This window comes from Thermobia domestica, chromosome 15 (genome assembly GCF_964235325.1).
Source record: "Thermobia domestica chromosome 15, izTheDome1.hap1.1, whole genome shotgun sequence".
Taxonomy (NCBI): Eukaryota; Metazoa; Arthropoda; class Insecta; order Zygentoma; family Lepismatidae; genus Thermobia; species Thermobia domestica.
Window position 1 is genome coordinate 138788337 of NC_137468.1, and position 25783 is coordinate 138814119.

The 25783-nt window shown below is 36.2% G+C and overlaps 1 protein-coding gene across 4 annotated transcripts in view; it reads right to left on the reverse strand.

Annotated features, from left to right (window-relative positions):
* Positions 1 to 332: 332 nt before the first annotated feature.
* LOC145671263 (uncharacterized) overlaps positions 333 to 25783 on the reverse strand; it is a 179561-nt gene continuing 154110 nt past the window's right edge. For all 4 annotated transcript variants that reach the window (XM_081740189.1, XM_081740188.1, XM_081740190.1 and 1 more), the window contains 3 exons: positions 10427 to 10655; positions 5788 to 5954; positions 333 to 1505 (listed from right to left, as the gene is read on the reverse strand). In XM_081740189.1, the coding sequence (XP_081596315.1) occupies positions 1441 to 1505; positions 5788 to 5954; positions 10427 to 10655 (461 nt within the window). In that variant the 3' untranslated portion in view covers positions 333 to 1440. The remainder of the gene's footprint in view (positions 1506 to 5787; positions 5955 to 10426; positions 10656 to 25783) is intronic.

The window sequence follows — 25783 nt, forward strand, 5'->3', positions numbered from 1 at the left end:
ATAGTATTGAAATATTTCTTTGCAGATATTTGAGAGAAATGGAAACGTTAATTCAAAAACGAAATTATCCGATTGTTGGTGATATCGCATTACAATATAGCAAAGAATTAACTTTAAAAATTTACTTATACAATGCTATATAGATATTGAAACCACTGAGGTCTTTTCTTTTTCTTCTTAAAAATTTCTGAATTAGGTACATGTATTTTATTAAGACTTATCTCATGATTCATAAGTTTTCCTACTTTCTGACTCTCAAAGAGGATTTTCGACAAGTGACTGGACATAATTAGGTTTGAAATTGAGAATAAGGAAAAAGAAACTAAAACAAAATTTGCTAGAAGTAAAAATTAGCGTTTCTATGCTTTTAGACTTCAATCTCTTAAAACTTAACCCCTTTTCTCATTCTGACCTGAATTCTCGCAAAGAATTTTAGGCTACTTTAAATTAAAAATTACGGAATTGAGGTTAAGGCATTGTGTTGTTTGCGTTCAAAAACTAGTAAAATAATGTATAACTACACACAATTCTTGTATTTCTGCTACAATACACTGGGAACTGGAACTGTTACGTGTTATTTTTTTCTAAAGGATTTGAAGAAAGTAATCTACTTCAGGAAGAATGAAGGTAAAACAGAACAATACAAGATTTGAACAGTCAACAATTTTAGAAAGTTTCCTTAGTCGTTTACAATGAGACTCATATATTAATCTGCCCTGTTTTATCTCTTTCCGCTGAATTATAATTACTTTCTTCAAATTCTTTGGAAGAGATAGTTTAACAGTTTGCAGTATCACGTTTACTGTAGCAGAAGTACAAGGAAGCGTGAGTAGTAATATATTAGTTTATGCAAACACTTCCAGCAAAATATAAAAGATGTAATTTGTATATGGAAGTTATTAAAAGAACCCAATTTTAGGTAATATATCAACCACCCCTTGTTAGTGTTTTTTTTTTTTTTCTGTCCCATTCGAAATAGAGTATCACCTAATCTATTGCATATTGAAATCATGCTTACAGTACTTTCCTTTTTTAAGGAGGGAAATCTCTCTACATTATGCTACTAAAATACTTTCTTCCTGAATCGTCCCATACTATGTAAAGAATCCCTGTAAAATGTTTTTCTGACTGTTGTAAAAACACTCTGTATAACATCAGTAGGAAAACTTACGTTAAACAAGGACTACTGGGAATCAGCAAATAAAATTGGAGATCACTGTAGAGATTCCAGTTAAGTTTTGACAATAGCTATATCTACTCAAAACTCTCTCTCTCAAACTAGGAACGTATTTTCTATCAATGTTCATAAAATATTTCTGGTTCAACAGTATCACATCTTACAAAAATAGTTTCATATAAATTAATATAGCACCAACATTTGTACTGGAGGTTGTTTTAGATGACAATGCATGCTAAAAGTCACTGTCACTCACTGAAGTTCTATTTACGTTTGCATTCCTGGAACTTTTTCCAATTCCTCTTCTTCTTTTTGGAGGTAGGTTTAGCTACAAGAGAAAGGAATAAAATAATCAGTTATTTCACTAAGATCAAATGTATGCATAGTATAACTATCTCTCTCATCGTATCTATTAGGGAAATAAAAATTTTCTTCTTCAAGGGACTTTTTTTTTTTTTTTTTTTTGTCAGGGGTCCCTCGCATCCCCCGTCAATTTCCACATTAAAAAGAAGTGCTTTAAGATATTTTAATATAATTTAATACCATTTATGTACCCTAAAAAATGAAAAAAAGAAAAATGCTGTTTATTAGTTTCTTTGGTGTTTGGAAATCGTCAGATACAAACTGTGATCAACTGTCAACTTTCCAAGCCGCGACTTCTGAAGAAAGAAAGAAGAAAATAAAACAGAAATCAGAAATTGTAAGCCAATTAATAGACAAAAGCACCCAGTAATTCGAACCAGCTACAAAATTTTACAATCTCAACACAAAGAAGGAAATTAACACGCACGGCTATCGAAACAACTTTTCAGTTGTATTGATAGCGTAGGAACTCCTTAGCAACCCTCCTTGTCTTTTAAGACTTTTTGCGGTTTGATTGTTTTTGGTGGTATTTTTTTTTTAAACTACAGCAAAGTTTTCGAGATTTGCTAAGGTACTATTCTGTTCTGAAAGTAACCATGCATTAAGTAACAAAATAGGAGGTGAATATTTCAGACAGCAATGTGTTGTGAATGCTTCACTATTCCGACTCTCCCTCCTCCTAATGCACTGTTTCAAATTTCCTATTTTAAGGGACTTAGAAAAATTAAGGCGCGTAAATGTATTCTGGAGAAGTGTAAGTAGTTATTTTTGTTATTTAAATAGATACCAAATTGCCACACCTGAAAAGGATTTTAAGGAAAATAAAGTACAGTGAACCTTCGGGCCACAAACAAACCGTGCCGTAACATTCGCGAACCAAAATGTTAGTGACCCTAAATTATTCTACTTACTTTTTACATCTTTTAAGTGTTCTTCTGTGATGAAAAATACAGAATGAAAATAGAAGTACCCTTAATTAAAGAGAAATAAGTAACACTAAATTAAACAAAACAGTGTTATACTTTACTCTTATCTTGTTTGTAATTGATTAATGACGAAATTGTAGTCGCTGGCACAGGTGAAATGTAAAGAAGGAAACTACTGCTTCGAAGGTGGTATCCCTCTTTCATACAAATAGTGGGGAACTTTGACGGTTTTTTTTTTTTTTCGCTTTTTCTTCTCTGCACCTTTTTAGGTGGTTCCTTTTTCAGATGTGCGCATAAGAAATCGATTTAAAAGAAAATTGTCTTTCTCTACGTTGTACAATTTTTCTGAAGTTGGACATTGCACTGTCATTCAAAATCTTAATTGCCCTTTTGACCACAACCGAAATCACGATTAAATGCGTGTTTATGCGTTCGTACTCCGAAATATCGTTCGTGCGCAGAGGGAAAAATTGTTCACAAAACCTGTTCATGAATCGATTTATTCGTAAAGAAAGAGCATTTGTGAACAGGGATCCATTGTATTGGAAAAAGAGAAAAACAAATGATCTACTAAGTACCTACAGAAAAAGAGAGATTCATAGAAACGACAGATGAGGAGACAGTTAAGACAAAGTTTGAAGATGATAAACTATTGAATATGTACTAACTATAAATATACAAAATAACAGAGATTTAAAAAGATCTAATAACGCGAATATATACAGAATGATTCAGCTTTGGATACATAATTGCAGCAATACTAGCAATATTTTATCGTATTTAAGTTAGTTCAACGATCACGCCATGTCATACACAAAATACAATACAGTACGAAATTAATTTCATTTAGTCGACATTCTGATAAATAAATAGGTTTGAATAATATTCATGAACAAAATTACTCCGAAAGCACTCAAGAATTATCTAATTGTGTACGTTACAGCCAAAAATTTCTTATCTTCTTTACCACCAATTCTTTCAGAAAACTAACAATGTCTATGGAACTACATCCCATTGATTATCTTCTTCTGAATGTTTACTTTTCTTAATCTAAGTAGTCTTGCATAAAATTATCCTTATACCATTATACTCCTCTTCACAAGTACCAACTGGTTAATTTTTTTAAGTTTAACATTCCACGTTTATGGCCTTTAGGCTAAAGGAGATGGATGATTAACGGAAATGAATGATTGGGAAATTAATTTTTTGTGTGTTCTTACCGGGAATCGAACTTAGGACCATGTAAAATCAAAGGTACACACGCTAGCCACTAGACCAGTGGAGAGGGCAACTGATATTTTATGTAGCTGGCTAATAATAATTAAGGAAACATAGCTTCTTAGTCTCACTTGTTTCACTTATGTTCTTCTTTCACTCTGTTAACAAACGTAATTGGTCTAAGGAAAGTGCCAGTATTGTACTTTATAAGGAACATTATCTTTTCCTGATTTGACTGCAAAAGATTTTCACTGGGTCAATTAGACCAAATTTCTGAAAATACTTAAAGAAATCGGGGTAAACTGGAGGGATATTTTATTCATTTGCAACCTATACATAGAACAAAGAGTGAAGTTGTACCTGAATGAAGAAGAAGCCGGAATCAGTGGAAATTGGGTGAGGATTCACACAAGGTCATTGATACTATCATTCACTATAGAGCGAAATATGACTTTTAGCTATGTTAACCCCTTGCACTGAAATGACGAGTCTAGTCTGGTGCCAAATCGCACAATGGCGAGCTACACTCGTCATAAAATTTAAACTATTGTAGCATCACATACGGTTACAATATTGATGTTTTGAAAGTTATACAATGATAAACCATCTATAATACACTTTTATAACTTATACTTCAATTATCAGAATTCAGAAAATAAATTGTAGTGGAAGGAGTTAATCCAATTCTGGAAGCTTAACGAAGTGTCTATTGCGTTTATAAATGATTTTGATGAACACTTCTGTTGTTTATTTCAGTTTTAGTTTGTAGAAGTATACATAGTATAGCGATTAGGAAACGAGACTGGGTCTGTAAAAAAATAAACAAATAACACGTGGAATCAACTTACCTCGGTTTATTCAAAGCAGAAAACGTCTTTGATTACACACAGCTTTGCACGATCCATTAAGTCATGAATGACTTCTGGAAGTCCTGGACTTAATAATGTTCAAGGTCCTCGTCACTGATTTCTGGACAGTGGAAACATCATAAAAACAACCGTTCAATGGTGCTTTCAGTTTAAGGAAAGAAGGTAATTACACGGAGACAAGTCTGGCGAATATAAGGGGTGTGATAATATACATTTTTTGGGGGGCCAAAAACACACGAACAATCACCACAATGTGTTATGGTGCATAGCTATGTAACAGAATTCAATGGAGGTCAATGAAATGTTTTGATTCACATGTTTGATTCTTTGCACTAGACGTTTCAGAACTTCCAAATAAAGGGCGACAATGACAGTTCGGACGCTATGTCCAAGTTCTCGGTAAATAATTCCTTTGCTGTCATTAAACAATAATAAAAAAATAACAATTAAAAATAAAAAAGGGATCGGTCTTGATCTTTTATTTGACAGGTCAATACGTTTGGGGTTGAAGTGAATGAGGACATTTCCACTCACCACTTTGGCGCTTGCATCTCAGATGTACTGGAAAACTCATGTTTTGTTGTCTGCAATGTTGTTCTGAAAGAAATTTGAGTCTTTTTCAGTAGCGGGGCAAGAGACGTGCTCACAGCTTATTTCTTTAAAACCTCTATTATTATTTGGCGAACAGTCCACTTACTTACACCCACGAAGTCCGATATTATCCTGAGACGTGCACTTCCATCATTCAAAATAATACCCTTTCGTCAATCATTTCTGGTGTTCTGACCGACCTGCTTGGACTTGGGCACGCGTCATCTTCCACAGACTCACCTCCAGTACTGAATCTCTCACGTCATTTGAAAATACGACAAAGAGAAAGGCAATTGTCCCCGTAAATTTTTCCTCAACATCTCAAATGTTCCCGCTGGAGTTTCTATTGTTTTCCATAAAATTTAATTTTCACTCCGTTACATTACAGAGACGGTGACGAGGTATCAATACCAGTCGTCGTGTCATGCTACACATTGGCGACCAGTCGAGCTGAAAAATTCTGCATCTGTTTCCAAGATAACACGAAAAATTCATACTGACTTCGCAGCAACAAAAATGTCTCATTTCCTAATTGCCGCACTGTACATATGAAAATTTCTATAAAGAAGGGTAAAAATAATTAATATCAAGCCTACACAACGAAAATACAGTCCATAATAGCTATAGAAAATAACATTCTTACACTGCATTCTTTTATGGTCTGGTGGACCAAATGTTGCAGGAACACGGTGGAAGTGCAAGTTATATGGTGTAAGAACTTCAGTGTCAATTGGAATCCATAAAGAACCTCTACGAGGAGCATCTTCCTTTACGTTGATTTTATAACTGGAGTGCAATTGGTATATGTTTCTGGAAATAATAAGAATTATTAAATAATTAAGCAAACACAATCAAATACGAAGTAATAAAGGCGGCGGAAAAACTGATTAGGTACGCTTTAACTGTCAAGTCTGCAATTTCCATTTTCTCATAAATACTTCTTTTTCACCCAATATCATATTTGTTAACTCTTTCATATACATACACATTAGAATGGTTCCGTTTTTCCGACTTCAGGTTTTTTTTTTTTTTGTGGGGGGGGGAGACCTCTCTGAAATGGTTTCCTATCAGACCAAAGTAACCATGAGAAAATTTAGCTCACTTGAATAACATGGTGGCATCGACCTCAAGTTTTCAATGCATTTACAGTCTACAGTATAAGGCAAGGTGTCCTGTAAGGGTTAGAGAGAGTGACAACGTATCTTGGGTAGGGGTAAAACCGTATTTATTACTGTATGGTACAATCTGGCAGCCGTCTTGAAATCTGCCATCTTGATTCAAGTTAAAAACTTTTAATACAAAAGGGAGCATATGACATATCGTTTCGGGGTAACTTTTCATCAGAAACACACATCTGTACTTATTTCCAACTTATTTTTAATCATTTAATAGCTATTACTGGTACTTTCATAATAGCTGTTTACTAACTTTAAATTGTGTTTCCAAACTTACAAGATACTTTTGACTCATATTGTATAGTGTAAATGCATTAAAACCTTGAGATCGCTGGAGGTATTTAATAGTATTCAACTGAGCTAATTTTTATTATGGGTTACCTCGGTCTGATATGAATTCATTTTAGGGGGGAAGGGGTGAGACTTAGAAAAAAAACTCGGAAGGTCGAAAAATAAAGACCACCCTTATATAACGAATTGATAGAAAATAACAACAATACCTTACTATCTGAAAGCTACTACATTACGTAAACTCAAAACTTTCGCTAAAGTGCTTCATTAGATAGGATGATAAAGAAGTACGGACGAAAGAAAAAAAAAAAACTCAAAGTAGCTGTAAACCATCCAGACAGATGCCATGTTGAAACTTCTTCCCCTTCCTATCTGATTAAGCATTTAGGAAAATATCTTATAGTGTATTCTTTTCAGTATTGGAAGATAATATTTTAAATGTTTTGAGATATCTATATATCGTAAAAACACTATTATAAAAAGACGAAAAATGTACATTTTCGATTTCTTCTTTGTCATGATAACTACATAATTCTCTGCTTAATAAATGCTGTGAACTAATGCGCCAAAATTAAAAATAGCGCCAAATGCATATATCGATAGATAGAGCATAGAGCAGTAATTGTTGTACTGTGTTTAGTTAATTGTGCAAGCATCACAGGTTATATACATATACAGGGTGTTTCAAAACAACACCGACAACGTTTGGAAAGTGATTCCTGACACCAAAATAAGACAAGAAGTATAGACCAATCTGGGTGTAGAAAGCCTTTATTTCGAAAAACATGAAAAAATGAACTTTAAAGGTTCATAGTACCAATACTATGGGACCTACCGTAGTCGGGTCAAGACTTCACTAAGGAACTAAGATGTGCACTATCCAAAAATAAAATGTTTCAGAATCCTGTGGTACTCACGCAACAATTTTTATAGGGAGAACTAGGCTACGAGCATATAATTTTAAGTACTCACCAACTCCTCTATAAAAATTGTTGCTGATGTACTGCAGGATTCTGAAACATGGATGTTTTGATAGGGCACATACCAGTTCCTAAGTGAAGTATTGACCCGACTACGATAGGTCCCATAGTATTGGAGCTATGGACCTTTAAATTTCATTTTTTCATATTTTTGGCAGCCTATAATTCCGAAATGATGTATTTCTGCACCCAGGTTGGTTTTTGTCATATATACGTGGTGTAATTGGAAGTTTAAGACAGTTGGCAACACTGCTCTGGAGGAGTAGATATAATCGCCCGTTAGCATGGAAGCGGTGGCTTGGTGTGTCCTTGAGACATATTGAAACATGCACCGAGATATCTTTATTCAGTACAGCGTAGCAACCAGTTGAGTGCGGGCTGTGTGTGTGTGTGTCTTGGCGGATTTTTAAGTGCGCAAAATGGATGAAAAATTGGAACAACGCGTTTGTATGAAATTTTGTTTTAAAACTGGGAAATACGCTTCGGAGACTTACGAACTCTTAAAACAGCTTTTGGCGTGAAATGTCTGAGCCAGTCAAACGTGTTTATCTGATTTCACAGATTCAAAGATGGCCGCGAGTCAGTAGAGGATGACCCCCGGTCTTGCCGGCCTTCAACATCAAAAACTAACGAAAACATTGCGAAAGTTGGCGATTTGGTGCGCTCGAACCGTAGACTTACAATTAGGGAGATGGCTGAAGACCTGAATTTAAGTTTCTATGCGGTTCAGTCAATTTTAACTGATGATTTGAACATGCGTCGAGTGCCCGCGAAATTTAATTCCAAAAGTGTTGTCACACGAGCAGAAACAACACAGACTTGAAGTGTCCCAAGAACTGTTTAATCGAGCCGAAATGGACTCAGATTTCTTGAATAGGGTAATAATGGGTGATGGATCATGGGTTTATGGGTATGACCCAGAAACAAAGGCCAATCTTCTCAGTGGAAGAGCTCAGATTCACCAAGACCAAAGAAAGCGTGACAAAGTCGGTCGAATGTGAAGACAATGTTGGTGGCGTTTTTTTTTTTTTTTTTTTTTTTTTTTCGATTCTAAGGGTATCGTACATCATAAATTTGCCCCTAGGGGGTAGACAGTCAACCAGGAACACTACAAAAGTATCCTTCAGCGTCTGCGCGAAAATGTACAGCGGAAAAGGACTGCTCTCTGGAAACAAAAGAATTGGATTCTCCACCACGACAATGCACCAGCGCATTGTGCGTTCTCGGTCCAGGAATTTTTGGTCAAATTCAACATTCCTGTGCTTCCGCACCCCAGATTTGGCCCCGGCCGACATCTACCTCTTTCCTAAATTAAAATTGACATTGAAAGGGAAGAGATTTGACTCAATTGGGGACATTCAAGCAAATACGAAGAAAGTGCTTCATACCATCACGGAAAATAATATTCAGAAATGATTCCAGAAGTGAAAACACCGTTGGAATCGGTGTGTTCATTCAGTAGAGGACAACTTTAAAGGAGATCCATCACAATAGACTTTAAGTACTGCCATTTTTAAATTACAAGCCCAGTCTTAAAACTTTCCAATCACACTTCGTACATATATATATTTGTGTGTGTGTTTGATTTAGTATAAGGTCCCACAGTTATGCCTGCTTAGCTAAAGGAGATGTGGACCTACTGCTTATAGTGGAATCCGAACCACTTTGGTCGCTGAACTGTACTACCCCCTGTGTGCGTGTATATATGTGTCCTTGAAGGTTACAAAAGGTTTCATGTTTCTATCTGCCTTGGTTTCTTCAGGAGACTAGCCTTAGTGTTATTCGTGGAACGCACTGTATATATATATCACTGGAAGCACTGGATTTACTAAAACATGAAAGGAAGTTTAAGACCAACTTTATAAATTAATTAAATTTTTTATATTCGATAAAACGTAATCTTAAACGTTTCTAAGGTTTTATACGAGGTTTAATTAACTGAGGTATCAGCAATCAAATCAATGTTAACACAAATAACATTAATACTTGTACTTTACATTATCGACCATACAAGTCAAATAATATCACGAAATAAAAAATTAATAACTTTCAGTACGCTTAACACTTTTTTCCTGACAGTTTACAGATTTTGTGAGTTCGTGTGCTGCATAGAGTGAATTTCTTGCATTACAGCGCACGAGTAGCTATGACCATTAAAAGGGCGAACGTTTAACTGACTGAAGCGTGGTCAATACATCAACTGCTAAACATTTTTTTTTTTTTTTTTCTTCAGGATTACCCATCAATGCAAACTAAGAATTAAGAAAGACGCATTCTACGGCAATCCAGTGGTTAAAGGGAACAGCTAATATTTAATTCAGCTTGTAATTAGAAGGGTAAACGGGCCGCTATTAAGGCTGCTGAGTGCACACTCGCTGACAGAACAGTATATTTCATATATAGATTGAATATGACATGTGATATCTATTTTTACCGAGAACTATAATCTACAGATCTCTCTTTTCATAAACAAACAAGTAGAAAGCAAATCAATGATGAGGGAATTAGACTTTAGGTAGGTTCTTAATCATTTCATTGACTAAAATACCTATTCTAAAAAAAGTACAAATATACCTGTGTCTCTGGTCATTACTGGAAAATAGCTCAATCGCTTGAAGTTAATTTTCGAACATTGTTAGCACTTGGGTCGAACTGGATTAATACCATTTCAGTTTCACTGAAATATTTGGAAGGAGGATCTCAAATACATTTTTCAAATATTTTCCATAAACCTTATTTTTCCGGAGAAAGATTGGATATTACAATAGAATACAAAACAGAAAAGTATAAAAAAAAATCTATGTTTTTAAAATAAAACAACACTCAAAATACTTACTTCTCAGCTATTGGATTATACTTGTAAACTCGAACAAATGCTCCTACATTTGGGTCATGGCTTAATACGTAACTTCCTGGATCCAAACAAGTAAGACCTGACATCACAGAATATAATCTTCCAATAGCATCAGCAGGTTTGAAACCGACGTTTGCTGCATCTCGACAGAATCTCTCAGGATGTATATCTTCAATAAGAATTATTTCTCCAGTGAATGCATTCACTCGAACTAAAATTATATAGAATCAGGAACAAGTGAATAAATAAATATTATTACTCTTAAATTCAAGGGTACGTTCATTTATGGTAGAGATGTTATTTGATATTATCTATATACTCATTAATAAAGTACAAGATTTATATCTAACCAGGCATGACTTCAAAGTTGAACCTTGAATCTGGAGATAATCTATATATTTCCTGGAAGGATTTGTCGAGCAAGTTCAAAAACAAGCTTCAATTCCTTGCCCGAAAGTGACCCCACCCCTTCAGGGTTGGAAATATATAGAACAACTTGACCTATATATCAAAGTACTTCGCATGACTAGTAGATTAAGAATTTAATATGCACTACCCAATTATATCCAATATTAAAGAAATAAACTCCAAAAATGATTATTTCACTATAAATCTCCTATATTAGTGAACCTTACTGTCACGCCGTAGAGTGATTGTGAGACATTGAGAGTTATGTGTCCCTCACACATTAGAAACAAAGGTCAAATTCTTGCAGCACCATCTTGTCAGGACCGTGACGTGTGAGTTACGTGACACTCACATATAGCCAAAAAATAAAGCCAAGCCCCGGCAAACAACATCCAGTTGGAGCCTTCTTCCCTCTCATTACCCGGGCATTGACGTGGCTAGAGGGTTTAAACCCTGAACGGTGACCAATCAGGTCGAAACAAAGAGCTGTTCGGATCGAGTAAATGAGCTCAAATTAGCACCACGATTAGTTTCCCTAACAAACTAACTAACTCTATGGCCTATGGAACCCGCAGGTTCAGTGCCGCGTTCACAAAAGCTCTCCACTGACTTCTATCCTTAGCTAATTGCATCCAGTTTCTACTTTGTATTCCTATTTCTGCGAGATCCATCTTAATATTATCCTCCCATCTGCGCCTAGGTCTTCTTAATGGTCGTTTTCCTATGGGTCTTCCAGTTAAGACTTTGAAAGCGTTTCTACTTTCTTCCATTCTAGCTACATGACCTGCCCACCTAAGCCTCCTAGACTTGACGACCCTAACAATGTTGGGTAAACCGTATAAACTATGTAGTTCTTCGTTATGAAGTTTCCGCCATTCCCCATTCTCGTTCCTCTTGGGTCCAAATATTCTTCTCAGGATCCTGTTCTCAAATACTTTCAGTCTATGTTCTTCCCTCAGAGTAAGTGACCATGTTTCGCAACCATACAGAACAACAGGCATGATTATCGTTTTATATATTTTAAGCTTCAAATTCTTCGACAGAATTCGCGACGACAAGAGATTTTGAACCGAATAGTAACACGAATTCCCTGCTTTTAGTCGACATTTAATTTCTTCGTGAATATGATTTTCGTCTGTTAATATTGATCCTAAATATTTGAAAGTATCCACTTTATCAAAAGTATTATTTAATATTTTAACGCCTCCACAATTTGCCGTATTACGGTCCCGACGCACTTCCATGTATTTAGTTTTCTCTGCATTTACTTCTAAACCCATGTCCCTGCAAGCATTTAATAAGATCTCTGCATTTATTTCTACTGTTCTCCTATCATCCCCTATTAAATTTACATCATCAGCATATGCCATCACCTGGTGAATACCGTTCAACTGTAGGCCCTGGTTGCTATCTTTGATTTTCCTTATAGCGTATTCCAGCACAAAGTTAAATAATAATGGCGACAACGCATCTCCTTGTTTCAGGCCATTTTGGACGTGAAAGCTCGTGGACAAAAATTTTCCTACCCGGACTTTACTTTGGGATTCACTTAAGCATATTTTAATTAATCCAATTAGCTTTCTCGGTATTCCAAATTCTGTAAGAACGTTGTACAAGGTTTCTCTCCTAACCGAGTCGTAAGCCTTTCTAAAATCAATAAATAGTTGATGTACCGGGATATTGTATTCCCACTTTTTTTCGAGTATTTGGCGAATGGTAAATATTTGGTCGATAGTTGATCGATTTCGTCTAAATCCGCACTGATAATCTCCAATAATTTCATCTGCGTATGGGGTCAGTCTTGCTAATAGAATATTTGAAAGGATTTTATAGGATGTTGACAGAAGAGAAATGCCTCGATAATTATTACAGTCAGTTTTGTCGCCTTTCTTGTGAATTGGAACAATGATTGATTCTTTCCACTCTTGTGGCAATTCTTCCTTGTTCCAGATAAGGAGAATGAGTTTGTGTATCTTGTTCCACAATTTTTCGCCTCCAGCTAAAATTAACTCCGCCGGAACTTCACCCACACCCGGAGATTTGTGTTTCTTTAATTTCTTTATAGCGGTTTCTACTTCTATTCGATTGGGTTCTGGAATATACGGTTCTGCGGTGTGTATCTCCTTTTCTCCACGCGCATTAGTTTTTGGCTGCGTGTTCAGCAAATCGTCAAAGAAATCTTTCCACCTATTTAAGAGGCTATCCGTATCAGTGAGAACTGTACCGTCAGATTTCTTTAATATATAAGCACGAGGTTGATAGCCTTTCTTAAATTCGCTTATCCCCTTATACATGTCCCGAATATTTTTATTTTTACTATTATCTTCAAGTTCCTTAATTTTAGCTTTCAAAAAATCGCGTTTCTTTGTTCTAAAAGTTTTGGAAGTTTCCCGCCTGATATCTGCGAAATTTTGTGTAGTTATTTCATTCGGATTTTGTAGCCACCGTAATTTTGCCTGTTTTCTGTTCTCTGCTAGTTTAATGCATTCTTGGTCGAACCATGGTTTGTTCCTACGTATTTCCGCGTGTCCCAATTTTTCTATTGCTGAACTTTTAATGCTATCTCTAATTTCAATCCAAGTATCCTCAACACTAGTGCATTCCGAGTCTTCTAAAACCGAGAATCTATTCGAAACTTCAATCTGGTATTCCTTTCTTACATGACTCTCTTCTAATTTCTTTAAATTAAATCTCTCCGTTTTCGGACATTGAATATTACCTTTATTGAACGATAATCTCTCCCGTATTATCGCTACTACCAGGTAGTGATCAGTGTCACAATCAGCCCCTCTAAACGACCGGACGTCAATTATGCTAGATTGCCTTCTTCTATCTACTAAAACGTGATCAATTTGATTATGTGTTTTTCCGTCTGGTGATGTCCAAGTGTATTTATGAACGTCGCGATGTGGGAATTTTGTACTCTTCACGATTAGGTTTTTGGATGTTGCAAAGTTCACGAGTCTAACACCGTTGTCATTACTTTCCTTATGCAAACTTTCGTTCCCTATAATCGGTTTGAAAATATTCTCTCGTCCTACCTTCGCATTGAAATCCCCTAATAGAATCTTCATATGGTATCGCGGGAGTTGGTCAAATATCCGTTCCACTTCTTCGTAAAAACTATCTTTTATATCGTCACCCTTATCTTCAGTTGGAGCATGTACATTTAAAACAATAATATCACACCACCGTCCCTTGAGAGTAATAAAAGAAAGTCTGTCAGTAACAGATTCAACCCGTTTAATTGCAGGTAATATTCGTTTGTGAACAAAAAACCCTGTTCCTAACTGGTGATTTTTATTTCCTTCCCCGTAAAAGAACGTAAAATTTCCGGAATTCTCAGATCCATTTCCTTCCCACCTAACTTCCTGAACTCCTACTAGGTCCATCCTGTATTTCTCTAACTCACTCGTAACAGATTTTAACGCGCCTGCCCTATAAAGACTTCTAATATTCCATGTTCCAAATCTCATGTCCATTTTCTTTTGCCGAGGTCGTGCCAAGTTATCAGTCCTTGTCCGAGGCTTTTGTGAATGTTTCTGAACAAGTACCTTTTTTGCCTTACCCAAACCCCCAAGCTGGAGGACCACTCCTAGTCGTCTGTCCGCGACTGCTTATTCAGTATATTCGCAGCTAACCTCTATATCTAGAGACCTTCTCCTCGATCCGCAACCTGAGGACGCGCCATGCCGTGGAGTTTCCCTAACTAGTAACTCAAAAACTATCGAATGTTTTTGTATCATGTGACCTATCAAACAACTCGTTATGTCAAATATATAATGAACGTACTGATCTGGCAACGTATATAGGTGAAATCGTGGAAAATATAGAAATTGAAATACGTATACCGAATGTGTCACATCTAGCCATAACAATGAGTCACATTAGTTGTGATAACAAATAACTTACTGTAGACTGGATATTATGGATATGCTTTTCTCAACCTTATAGGTCCACTAATATATGACATTTATAGTGAAATAATCATGTTTATTGGTTTTATTCATTAATATAAGATATAATTGAGTAATGCATATTATATTCTTAATCTACTAGTCATGCGAAGTACTTTGCTATATAGGATATATAGATCAAGTTGTTCTATATATTTCCAACTCTGAAGCGGAAGTTCCTCGACAAACCCTTTTAGGATATATATATGTAGTTATCCCCAGATTCAAGGTTCAACTTTGGAGTCATCCCTGGTAAGAAATGTTATAAAATAGAACGTGAACATTTCTCGTACTAATTTTATTTTAATTACTTATCCTTCTTGATATATATGTAAGGATTAGCGTCAAGAACATGAAAGCCATTGTCAATTCACCAATACTATTCCATCAATCCGATGCAATATGATCTGCACAGTTATATATCAATAAAGATGCAACAACTGAGGCCAAGTTGAAATTATGCAAGGGGACTCACAAAGAAACTGGGTAAACTAAAGGAATGTCACTAGTGGGATCAACATGTCCCACTACTGCTGGGACACCGTCCCACGTGCGAAAAATAGGAAAATAACTACTCGGGTCTTGAATCTTAGGCCGTGGGCTCCAAGTAGGATTGGAAACTGCGACCATGCGAGCGAAAGAGAGCGCTCTAGCCCTGAGGCTCGAGGGATCCTCACTTTCTGTATTCATTTCTTTGAGAAGTACCCACTTTGTTTGCTAAGCCTCCCGACATGCTTATGTATTTCATTTTGTTACTCCTACTGCACAGTTGTAAACAATTAGAGCTTTAAGACGTTTCTTCCTATTCCTCATGTCGTTTTATTTTCCATATGTATGGTGTTCCAGCTGTAGTGTTACATGTGCCAAATTGGTTCAATTACGTTTTTGTCTTGGCATGTGCACTGTATGTAAGATACGAATTTCAAGAGGTATTTTTCTATATTTCGAGTACGTCATATGTCCCAGAAGACGTGGGACATGATACAAGTTTGTTATTTTCACGCTCTATTAGAATTTGAACCATGGATTAAGAGATCTCTTTTCATATGTGTCGACTGTGGGACAATGTCCCAAACAAAGAGGAACATTGATACAATCGTGTTCTAGTTACGTTCTACCAAAAAGTGCACCAGATGTAATAGCAGAATGTACAGCGGGGGACACTTCTAAATGGTACAGCCATATGGAGATTTACGGCTAAGGTGTACCATTTAGAAGTGTCCCCCCTGTACAACGTTATTTTCCTAGTTTTCGCACGTGAGACAGTGTCCCAGTAGTAATGGGACATGCTGACATTTGTCCATTAGCTACATGTTGATATCAACACACCCATTGGTCACATTTCAATATCGATCATGTGATCCCACTAGTGACATTCCTTTAGTTTTCCCAGTTTCTTCATGAGTCCCCCTGCACAATTTCAACTTGGCCTCACTTGTTACATCCTTATTGGTATACAACCGTGCAGATCATATTGCATCGGATTGATGGAATAGTATTGATGAATTGGCAATGGCTTTCATGTTCTTGATGTTACTCCTTACATTTCCGACGCTTTGAACTCACATTTACTTAGTATGAGTGCATTTTTCTGGACATTTTTCGTTACATGTTTCCACACATGTGAATCACCCTGCTTCATCTGTTGTGCTCTACCGACTAGAGCATTTGAGTACAAATTCGCTACACTTAATACTCAGAACGTCACTGTTAGCCAGCATCCGTACCTGGCGATTATGCAACCACACACAACGGGTATGAAGGTGTCCGCCATTTTGTATTTGTTCTAGATATCGACTTAATACAAACGAATTGTTGCTACCTGGTAGAAACCCTATCAATTCATATCTATTTCGACCAATTTTCATTTGGCAGATTATCCGGGACTCCCTACGTTCCTTTCAGGAATCCCTTGCGCGTACATGGTAGGATTGTGAAACATGCAAAATTCAATACAGCAGGCATGCCTTCTTCAGTGAATTTTTTACCCGCCCTCTTTACGTTGGATAGTTTCCGAACTATTGGCGTCCGAAAGTCATTTTCCCACGCTTTCGGCACCTTGTAGATCCGAAACTATGTCCGATAACCGAAAGTTCAACATAACTTTTTTCTTGTCTCAGTGGCAGGAGTCACCTCCCAAGTGTTGTAACACTTATTTTGAAACACCCGATATATATATATATATATATATATATATATATATATATATATATATTGTTGATGATCATAAACTATTTCAATACATTACAAAGGAATCTTATTTCTTGTTAACGTATGTCCTGTCGACATTTATCCTTTAAATCTGATTCTCGTTATCTTGTTCATTTTGGTCCCACAGACTCTTGTCCGACAACCAATGCCAAAATTGGCATACACAATTACTGTTAACCTTTTCGCCAAGAATGATAATATTTCATGAAGTCTGAACTGACAATCAAAAATGAATATTTACGCTTGCAGGGAAGACCGGTGCTTTCACAACAGCACTTAGCGTATTATTTTTTGCTTCTCTCCCTATTGTGACACAACTCGTAGCAATACACTCAACAACTCATGCACCGTTGATACATTTGTAAGATGAACATGTTTTAACATGTGCGAGTATGCATTGCTAATCAATAATGATTGAAAACTGGTATTTCATACAATGATAAACACAACGGGTATAAACCAATGGTGAACCAAATTAAGTAGAAATTATCTCGTGCTGGTCTAAATTTTTCTTCATTCATTAAATCTCACACTTCGAAAATCGGTTTAAAAAAAAAAACATAGCTCTATACGAAATTTTTACTATACGTTCATAAAAATAAACTACGAGTGTATATAATTAACGTCTAATTAACTATGAAGAAATAAAGAAAAAAAACGAAACTTATTTTCGGAATGTCCCTCGTAGTACTAGACGTTAAGGTACTTTGATACTGCATTGCACCGTCCGTCTCACTTGCATTATTTGCAGAGGTCTCACGATTTTTTTGTGGTATTGTAGCGTCCTTAGTTTGTAACAATGAAGAATAAATGTAGTACTGTAAGATTTTGTTTTAAATTTAAAATATGTAATAAACGCAGTGATATTAAAAAAATATATAACTCTATGGGGTAGCGACACTGTTAATCTGATGGTAATGGCATGAGTATATCAATGTCCCTTGTCGATATTTACATGGTACAAAATGGAGCCCGAAACGCAGTACCAGACGTTTAGCTGCAGTTTTAGGTGTAAGTCAGAGATTGATACTCCGTATGTTGCACACAAACAAGTAGCATCCATAAAAACTTCAACTACAACAATACTTAACAGGGGTGAGATATGGAACACTCGCATCATCGGGCTGTGTTCTTCATTCATGGGAACCTAAATGGGGACAGATACTTGATATACTGCAGGAACAGGTGTTCCCATCACTGCTAAACCCAGAAGGGACTTCTTTTTCCAACAAGATGGTGCGCCTCCTATACATTGTGTGTCAGGAAGTGGTTAAACGCATAGTTCCCAGCTCATTGGATTGGTCGTCGAGAGCCAATTGAGTGGCCATCCCGTTCACCCGACATGACATCTTCAGACTTTCATTTGTGGGGTCATCTCAAAGCACTTGTTTATCAAGAAAAAGAATCACTGATCTCCGACACTTCGAACAACGAATCAGGCACACCTGTGACTGTGATACCGGAAGTGTTATTACGTGTTCATCAGGATTGGAAAAAAGTCTTGCATTACGTGTAGCACACAATGGGAATACATAAAGCATATCTTGTACGATCCCACATGCAATGTATACTTCACAATATTTCATTATTGATTAACTCTGAAAAGTAACTTGATTCGAATTTCTGGTGCAATTCTTGCCTAAAATCATGTATCGCATGCCTCCTTTCCCATTTGAAATATTTGACCTGAATTCAAATTGGTGGATTTCAACATGGCCTCTATGATGCCAAATGACACCATCTGGTGCGATCTCAACACAATTACCCACATCCGAAGTTTTATCATCTTTCCTCAAGCTGTTACAGAAATGAAAAGGTGGTGCTGGACTTTTGCCTCACCCTGTAAATCGATTATCAAATAATTATCAGGTTGTCTAAAAAGTATTAGGCTTTTGAAGGTCAAATTTGAGAATAAATGTATTGTGATTTGAAAATAACAGCATGCAACCACATATGCGACATTCCGTTCGATGACTTGTCATTTTTCCGGTAGCACCATAATCCCGTCGCTATAGAATATCAGTGGTTTCTTGAAGAAAGAAAAAAAAAGACGATTCGGTCTCATCAGAACTTCCTGAATGGCGTTTAGTTAGTTTTTAAAAAAAGGCCGGCCGTGTCACAAATGCTTCTGACGGTGCCAGGTTCGGATTATACGATGGATGTATTAGAACCTCCAGTCAAGTTCTCTCAATTTCTAACGGGCTGTTAAATATGTATGCGATCTGGCGTTGTCAGCGTGGTATATGGCACGCTGTTGACAAGTTCCAGTTTTTTTTTAATTGTTAGATGCACTCGTGGTAATCGTCAACAATACAATCTATCGTCCTGCCCAGCCGCAGAATTTTGTAATGCACAATGCTTTTCCAGTGCTACCAAACGCACAGTATAACCTTCCTGGGCGTCAGTGAGGGCTTCGCTATAGACTGTGGAGCTTCTCTTTGCTTTCACCACAATCTTATTCGCACGCTGTTGTCGTAGGTTATCCATTTCTTATCTATGATGATCAACCACTTCAGAAATGGCATTACGTCTCAGTGAAGATTCGTGGACAGAAATCTGATGGAGTAAATGTTTTTGAGTCAGATCATGTGGCACCGAAACGTCGAGCTTCTTTTCGAGTCAACTTTCTCCAAACGGTTTAACACTGTTTGGTGGTGAATCTAAGTCATTTGCGATGTCATGACTGCTTGCTCGACTGTCAAAATACCATCCACTTTTGCTGTGATTGGTCGCCCACTGCGAGAAGCATCTTGACATCAACATTTCCAGAATGAAAGCGAATGAATTACATTTTGGCAGTTACTTTTGATAACGCGTCTTTCCCATAAACAACATAAATTTCATCATTACTATGCGCAGCATTTGCGCCTTTATCGAAATAAAATTGTAAAATGTAGAACAGTTTTGTAAAAAGTTCACTCATCTCCACGGCGCAATATCTTAGTCTAATTACAGCAATTCCATCACTTTTTGCACATCTACTAGCTTTAACCGTAGGATTCAAATGGCATTAGGCTTGACCCGCTGCGATTCAAATACCCTCGGAGCTGGGACATCATCCCATCATCCCCTTCCACGCAAAAGACTCAATACTTTTTTTTATAGTATTAATATATTTATTTATATTTTTGTTGTCACTATGCGATGATAGTAAACAAATGAATGAAAAAAAAAAAAACTTTACATTAACACGGAATCGTTAAGTTTTGTTCAGCAGCGTTGGTATCCGAATGATTGTTTTTCACAAATGTTTGTTGGAAATGTGTCTGCGAAGCTATTCCATGTTATTAATGGTAAACACAGGAAATCATATCAGCAGAATCCATTGGGATGTCTCAAATAGTTTCACTTTTAAACCGCGGACTAAAAAAAAAGAAAAATCATCACTGAGGTTTACTTAAACAGCCGTAGCTCCCGATATAGTTAGACCAGAGGAGATAAATGGTACATTATTTTATTTTTGATTAACAGGTTTCCATATGTTGGTGACTTAATCGGTATCACGTACCAATCAGGAATAACAACAGGGAGAACTCACGGACATTTCCCAATTGAAATTTCAAAAATTTACATAAACGAAATGAAATATTTTATCTTTACGTTCCAGGGTTATGCCAAGTATGTTAAAGGAGACGATGATGGTGAGAATGAATGAAATGTGGAATGAAGAAAATGGGAGCAAACGGGAGAACCCCGATAAAAACCCATGCATACTGTGTTTGTCCATCACAAAGCCCATTTGCTGCGAGCTGGGATCGAACCAGGGACCTCACATACCAGAGGTGAACGTTCTACTACTAAGCCACTGCGCCCCCCAACAAAAAACTGAAAAGAATTCTGAAAAATATCCTGATTTTTTCGGATCATCATACTGTTCCAGGTCATCAGCATGTTCTGTTTAGGAGATAAATATAAAAGGAAAACAAAGGGGAAAAAAGTGAGACCTTTATATCGACCTTTAAAGCTACCTTTAATGGGCTTTTTTAGCCATCGTAAACTTTTTATATGCAAAACAGACTATTTTGATTGAACTATAAACAAGCCTGACCACGAGACCTCTACCAAGACAGTTAATGCCTTTCTTTGTTGAACTATAAACAAACAAAAGCTAAAAAAGGCACTCTCTGAAGCTCCGAGGCGAAAAAAAATTTCTATGCAGGAAATAAATTATTTCCATATGAAATAAGCGAAATATTCAAGCATACTGTTACGGAATGTCTGAAATACTCAGACCTCAGAAAACGTTTATGGCTCTGTTTCTGTGACCATATTCTCCCATCTATTTGTGGAATTGAAAAACGCTTTCCGAGATTATCTTTCTAATTCCGTGTGTTGTTTTTTTATTATTCCTATTCTTCTGATTTTTCTTGTTATTCATTTTCCGTTTTATTTATCCTTTTAGTTTTCCACTATCTCTGTTTTAATTTTTTGTAGATTTTATTATTATTATTTCATTACGCTTGTATTGATGGTTAGAATTTTTAGAATTAACCGAAAGCACATGTTAAACCCGGTGTTTAGGAGTTAACTCTGGAGAAACCAACTCTTTGAAGAAGGTAAACCTAACAGATAACGTTCACTTGAGCTCCCCTTATTTTTATGTGACTATCACGTCATATCTTCTTGTCTACCATTTTGCATCCAATTGGTTTTATTTTTAAGGATTCTAACACATGGCTTGAATTAATATGACACTGGAAGGGAAACAAAATGAGACGAAATTACGAAAGCTTAACAACAACGCTTATAATTAATAGAAAGAACATAAATTCTCAAATTAAACTCAGATTTGCATCTTCTCATTTATCTTCCAACAGTATCCCATAGCAATACTACTATATATAAACATAAAGTATTAATTTTTTTTATATTTTACGTATTTATTATTATCTTTACTTATTTATTTTTTAATTATTTTTCGCCGATATTTCGATAACTATTCGCTGTTAACTTTGACTACGGATGAAAGTTCAACGAAAAATGAGATTCCACCTGGTTGTATTCCTGTTTTCCCTAAAGCTCTGCTTCATTACCCTGTTATTTCATTTTCTTAAGTATAGCACTGAGTCCTTTCCCCAAACTGGTATTTGTTTTCTGTAATTTTTCAGCACAAATAATAATAATAATAATAATAATAATAATAAGCATAAAAACACCCACTATTTACATCTTCCTTTAGTCAGATTCACTTGCCACATCCTAAGCCCACTTTTTTCTGTCATGATTTTATGAAAACCCCTAAATATGTTAACACGTAGGTTTTTTTTGGTAGGGTTGGTTCTGTGTTTTATCGTTTTTAATAGTGTGATCCAATCGCTTATCTAACACATTGCTATCCTGGTTTAAATCAGTTTCTGATTCTAATAAAATAGAATTCATGTTTTTTTTTTTTTTTTTTTTTTTTTTTTTTCGATTTGTGAAGTAGTTTTCTAAAGTACTTTTACATAGTTTATGGAATGTTTAATTTGCTCCAGATGTCTTGATAGGCCTGACACTGCTAGATCTTATTCCTTTGAGTCTCTCAGGAGTTCTTTTATTCTTCTTGCTATATTTCTTTTTGCCATGCTAATGCATGTTTATATTGGTATGTCATGAGTAAATATCCGAAAGGGTTTGATTGTCTAAATAGTAAATTTTCTACTCTGTTAAATACGTTTCTAAATTTATAGGTATTTCAAAATAGAGTAATCATTTTGCTTGTTTAAATATCATGTTTATTTTTGGATCAAAAAATCGAATATATTTCAATCAAAAATTTTCTTGTATGCCTTATATCTGAAGAACTGCATACAGTGTAGCCGAAGCCAAACTATCACTTAACTCAGAATGATGTGCTTATTCCGTAGAAAATACGAAAACTCGATTTAAGGGCAGCTCAAAAATTTTGTGGACCCTCATCCGAAAACTAATTATTGGCCAATCTTTTCATCCATGTTTAGTTTTCCTAAAATTCTTGTTCTTGAATTCACTTTCTTTTGATTCTAATTTGATTTTGCATTATTTGTGCCGAAATTACAGAAAAAAATACTAATTGAAGAGAGGACTCGGTGCTGTACTTAGAATAATTGAAAGAACAGGATAATGGACTAGGAGCTTTGGAAAAGCAGGAAGAAAAATTAGAAATATAACTAGGTAGAATCTCTTTTTTTCGTTCCTAGTCAAAAGTTACAGCGAGTAGTTACCGAAATAACGGGAAAAATAATCAACAATACGTACAAGATAAAATAATTTATTTCACTTGATTAGTATACACAAACTATTAAACTACTGTCCTAAACTCAAACATGTCGATAATGCATCTACTACTTTCTTAGCCGTTTGAAACACATAAGATGTGTGGGGATGTAACACTGAAAAAGCGTGTGCTTTAAGGGGCAAACGTTGCTGATGTAAAACGGACACTTCTCTGAATTTCAAAGACCTCAAACTGTGGATATGCAGCTAATAGGCACAAAAGTATTTAAGGCGGTTAATTCGGTGACGCGAGAAAGTGTCCAAGGTTATGAGGGACTACAGAACTCATGGCAAAACAACATTCACGAGAAGTAACATGGTCGAAAGAAAAGCCTTAGTACAGAGATTGCCGAACATTGAAGATTGTCACCAAGGACGGAACAGCGAATGTGGTAAAACTGGCTGCGGAACTTAATTAACACTAGGGGCAATCTACTGTAAAAATCACAATTCGATGCGAGTTGCATAATCTGAACACCCGAGGACGGGTTGCAATTTCCAAACTCGTGATCACCGCAAATCAACGCTTGAGCGCGAAGATAGAGTCGAGAATACGCAAATCGGAGCGCTGATTATTGGCAACGATGCAATATGGTTCGATGCCTCTCTGTCATCTTATTTCCAATGACAGACCATGTTTATGTATGAAGGACGCCCAAGAAAGCTTATCCGTACTGTTATGCTGTTGGCCACAATTTTGTGGAATTTCGCAGGTCCTGAGAATACGCTCACAGGAAGCATTACTGAAAATGATGATGTAACTATTTTAGGGGATCATATACATTCTTTGGTCCAGATGTTTCCGGCTATTGGCGCACTTTTCCAAGATGACAATACGTCAATTAATACTGCTGGAAATGTTTAGGTGTTGTTTCATGAATACTGGTACTGTTGAAATAATAACACCTCCCATGCTAAAATAACAAAATCACTTATACAAGGGAATTAGGTAAGTTTTCGGCCTAACACAATAAATTAAGTCATACTTCAAAATCCTTAGTGTGTTATGTAGCCATGTTTTAGAGAAAGTTTTGCAGAAAAATCAGTAATGTATTACCAATATTTGTCCTTTGTTGCAGGTTTGAAGTGATTTTAGCGAAGCACAGTGTGACTTTTATCAAATGTGAGAACAGAGTAGTCATCAATGTCTCTTCGCAAAGGATACGGGACTGAAGGCAACTTTTCATGAATGACTTCGTGACTTCAAATAATGGCCAGTGACTATCCTTCATATTGCACAGATAAATCCTGGGTATCAGAGGTCAAAAAAGCACCGCACATGAGAAGAAGGAAGACCCCAAACAGAGGTGACCCTGAAAAAACTGGATCGTGTGTACGCCATGATCCTCGCAGACAGGTAAACTAGTCTTTCATGTATTGCAGAGACCCTAGGGATCAGTGTGAAACATGTGTATCACATCATAGATGAAGAACTTGGTATTAAAAATTATCGGCAAAATGGGAACCCAAATTCATCACAGCTAATCATAAGCAGATGAGAAAGGACTGTGACAGTGGGTGTTCCGCCATTTTTTTCAGTGAGTGCTTTAAACTTTATTAGTGGAACGCCATTATTGTGTATGAACCTGAGACCAAAACTCAGTCTATGCAATTGCGCCATAGCGGGTCAGTAAGGCCGAAGAAATGTTTCACAGAAAAAATCCGCAAGGAAAGTGAGGAGTATAATTTTTTAGGGGTGGGGGGTGTAATACTCAGCGAATATCTGAAAAAAAAAGTGACTACATTGAATGAAATGAATGATATGTGAACCTCTTTGAAAAACTGCGTATCGCTTTGAAACATTATTAATAACTTGCACGCAATAGGATTTCCTGAATGCGATTCTTAGATAGTGTTCCTTCGCTTTCTCGTGATACTTGAGAACCAACTTGTGTTTTACTGCACGGCGAATTGATATTTTGTATCATTTGACGAGACTGAGGTGAGTTGAAGGTATTCTGTAGTGCTGCTGTTTAGATACTTCTTAGACTGCATTGTCCTTGAATGAACACTGAATATACCGTCGCCTTATACAGTTTGTACCTAAAGTAGTGTATGTTATTTACAGTTTGAATATAAAACGCACTTTTATTTTTTTATTTTTTTTTTAAATCGACAACTGAACATTGTTCGAATTTGTTTGGAACGATGAAATAGATGTTTGTGTCCATAGACAACAGGCCTCCCCATGCTATATTAAATTGCCTTGTAGCGCACGTTTTGGTGATGACATTTGTACTGAATTTAACGGAGGAACAAAAAGCAGAAATATATACTTTTTTCTAAATAATAATAATAAATAAATTTAAAATTGTTAGCGTTGTTGAGCTTGATCTATAGATGATTTTCATACACTAAATTTATTTAAAACCTATAGTTCTATCATAATTCATCACTTAGGATACAAATGGACAGTTTAACGTCTCTTCTCAACACGACGCCTATATGACATAGGATCCCTAATGTTTGAAATAAGATTCGAATAACGACTTGGGTGTGGTTTGGTAACTACCACCAGGAATCCAAGCCG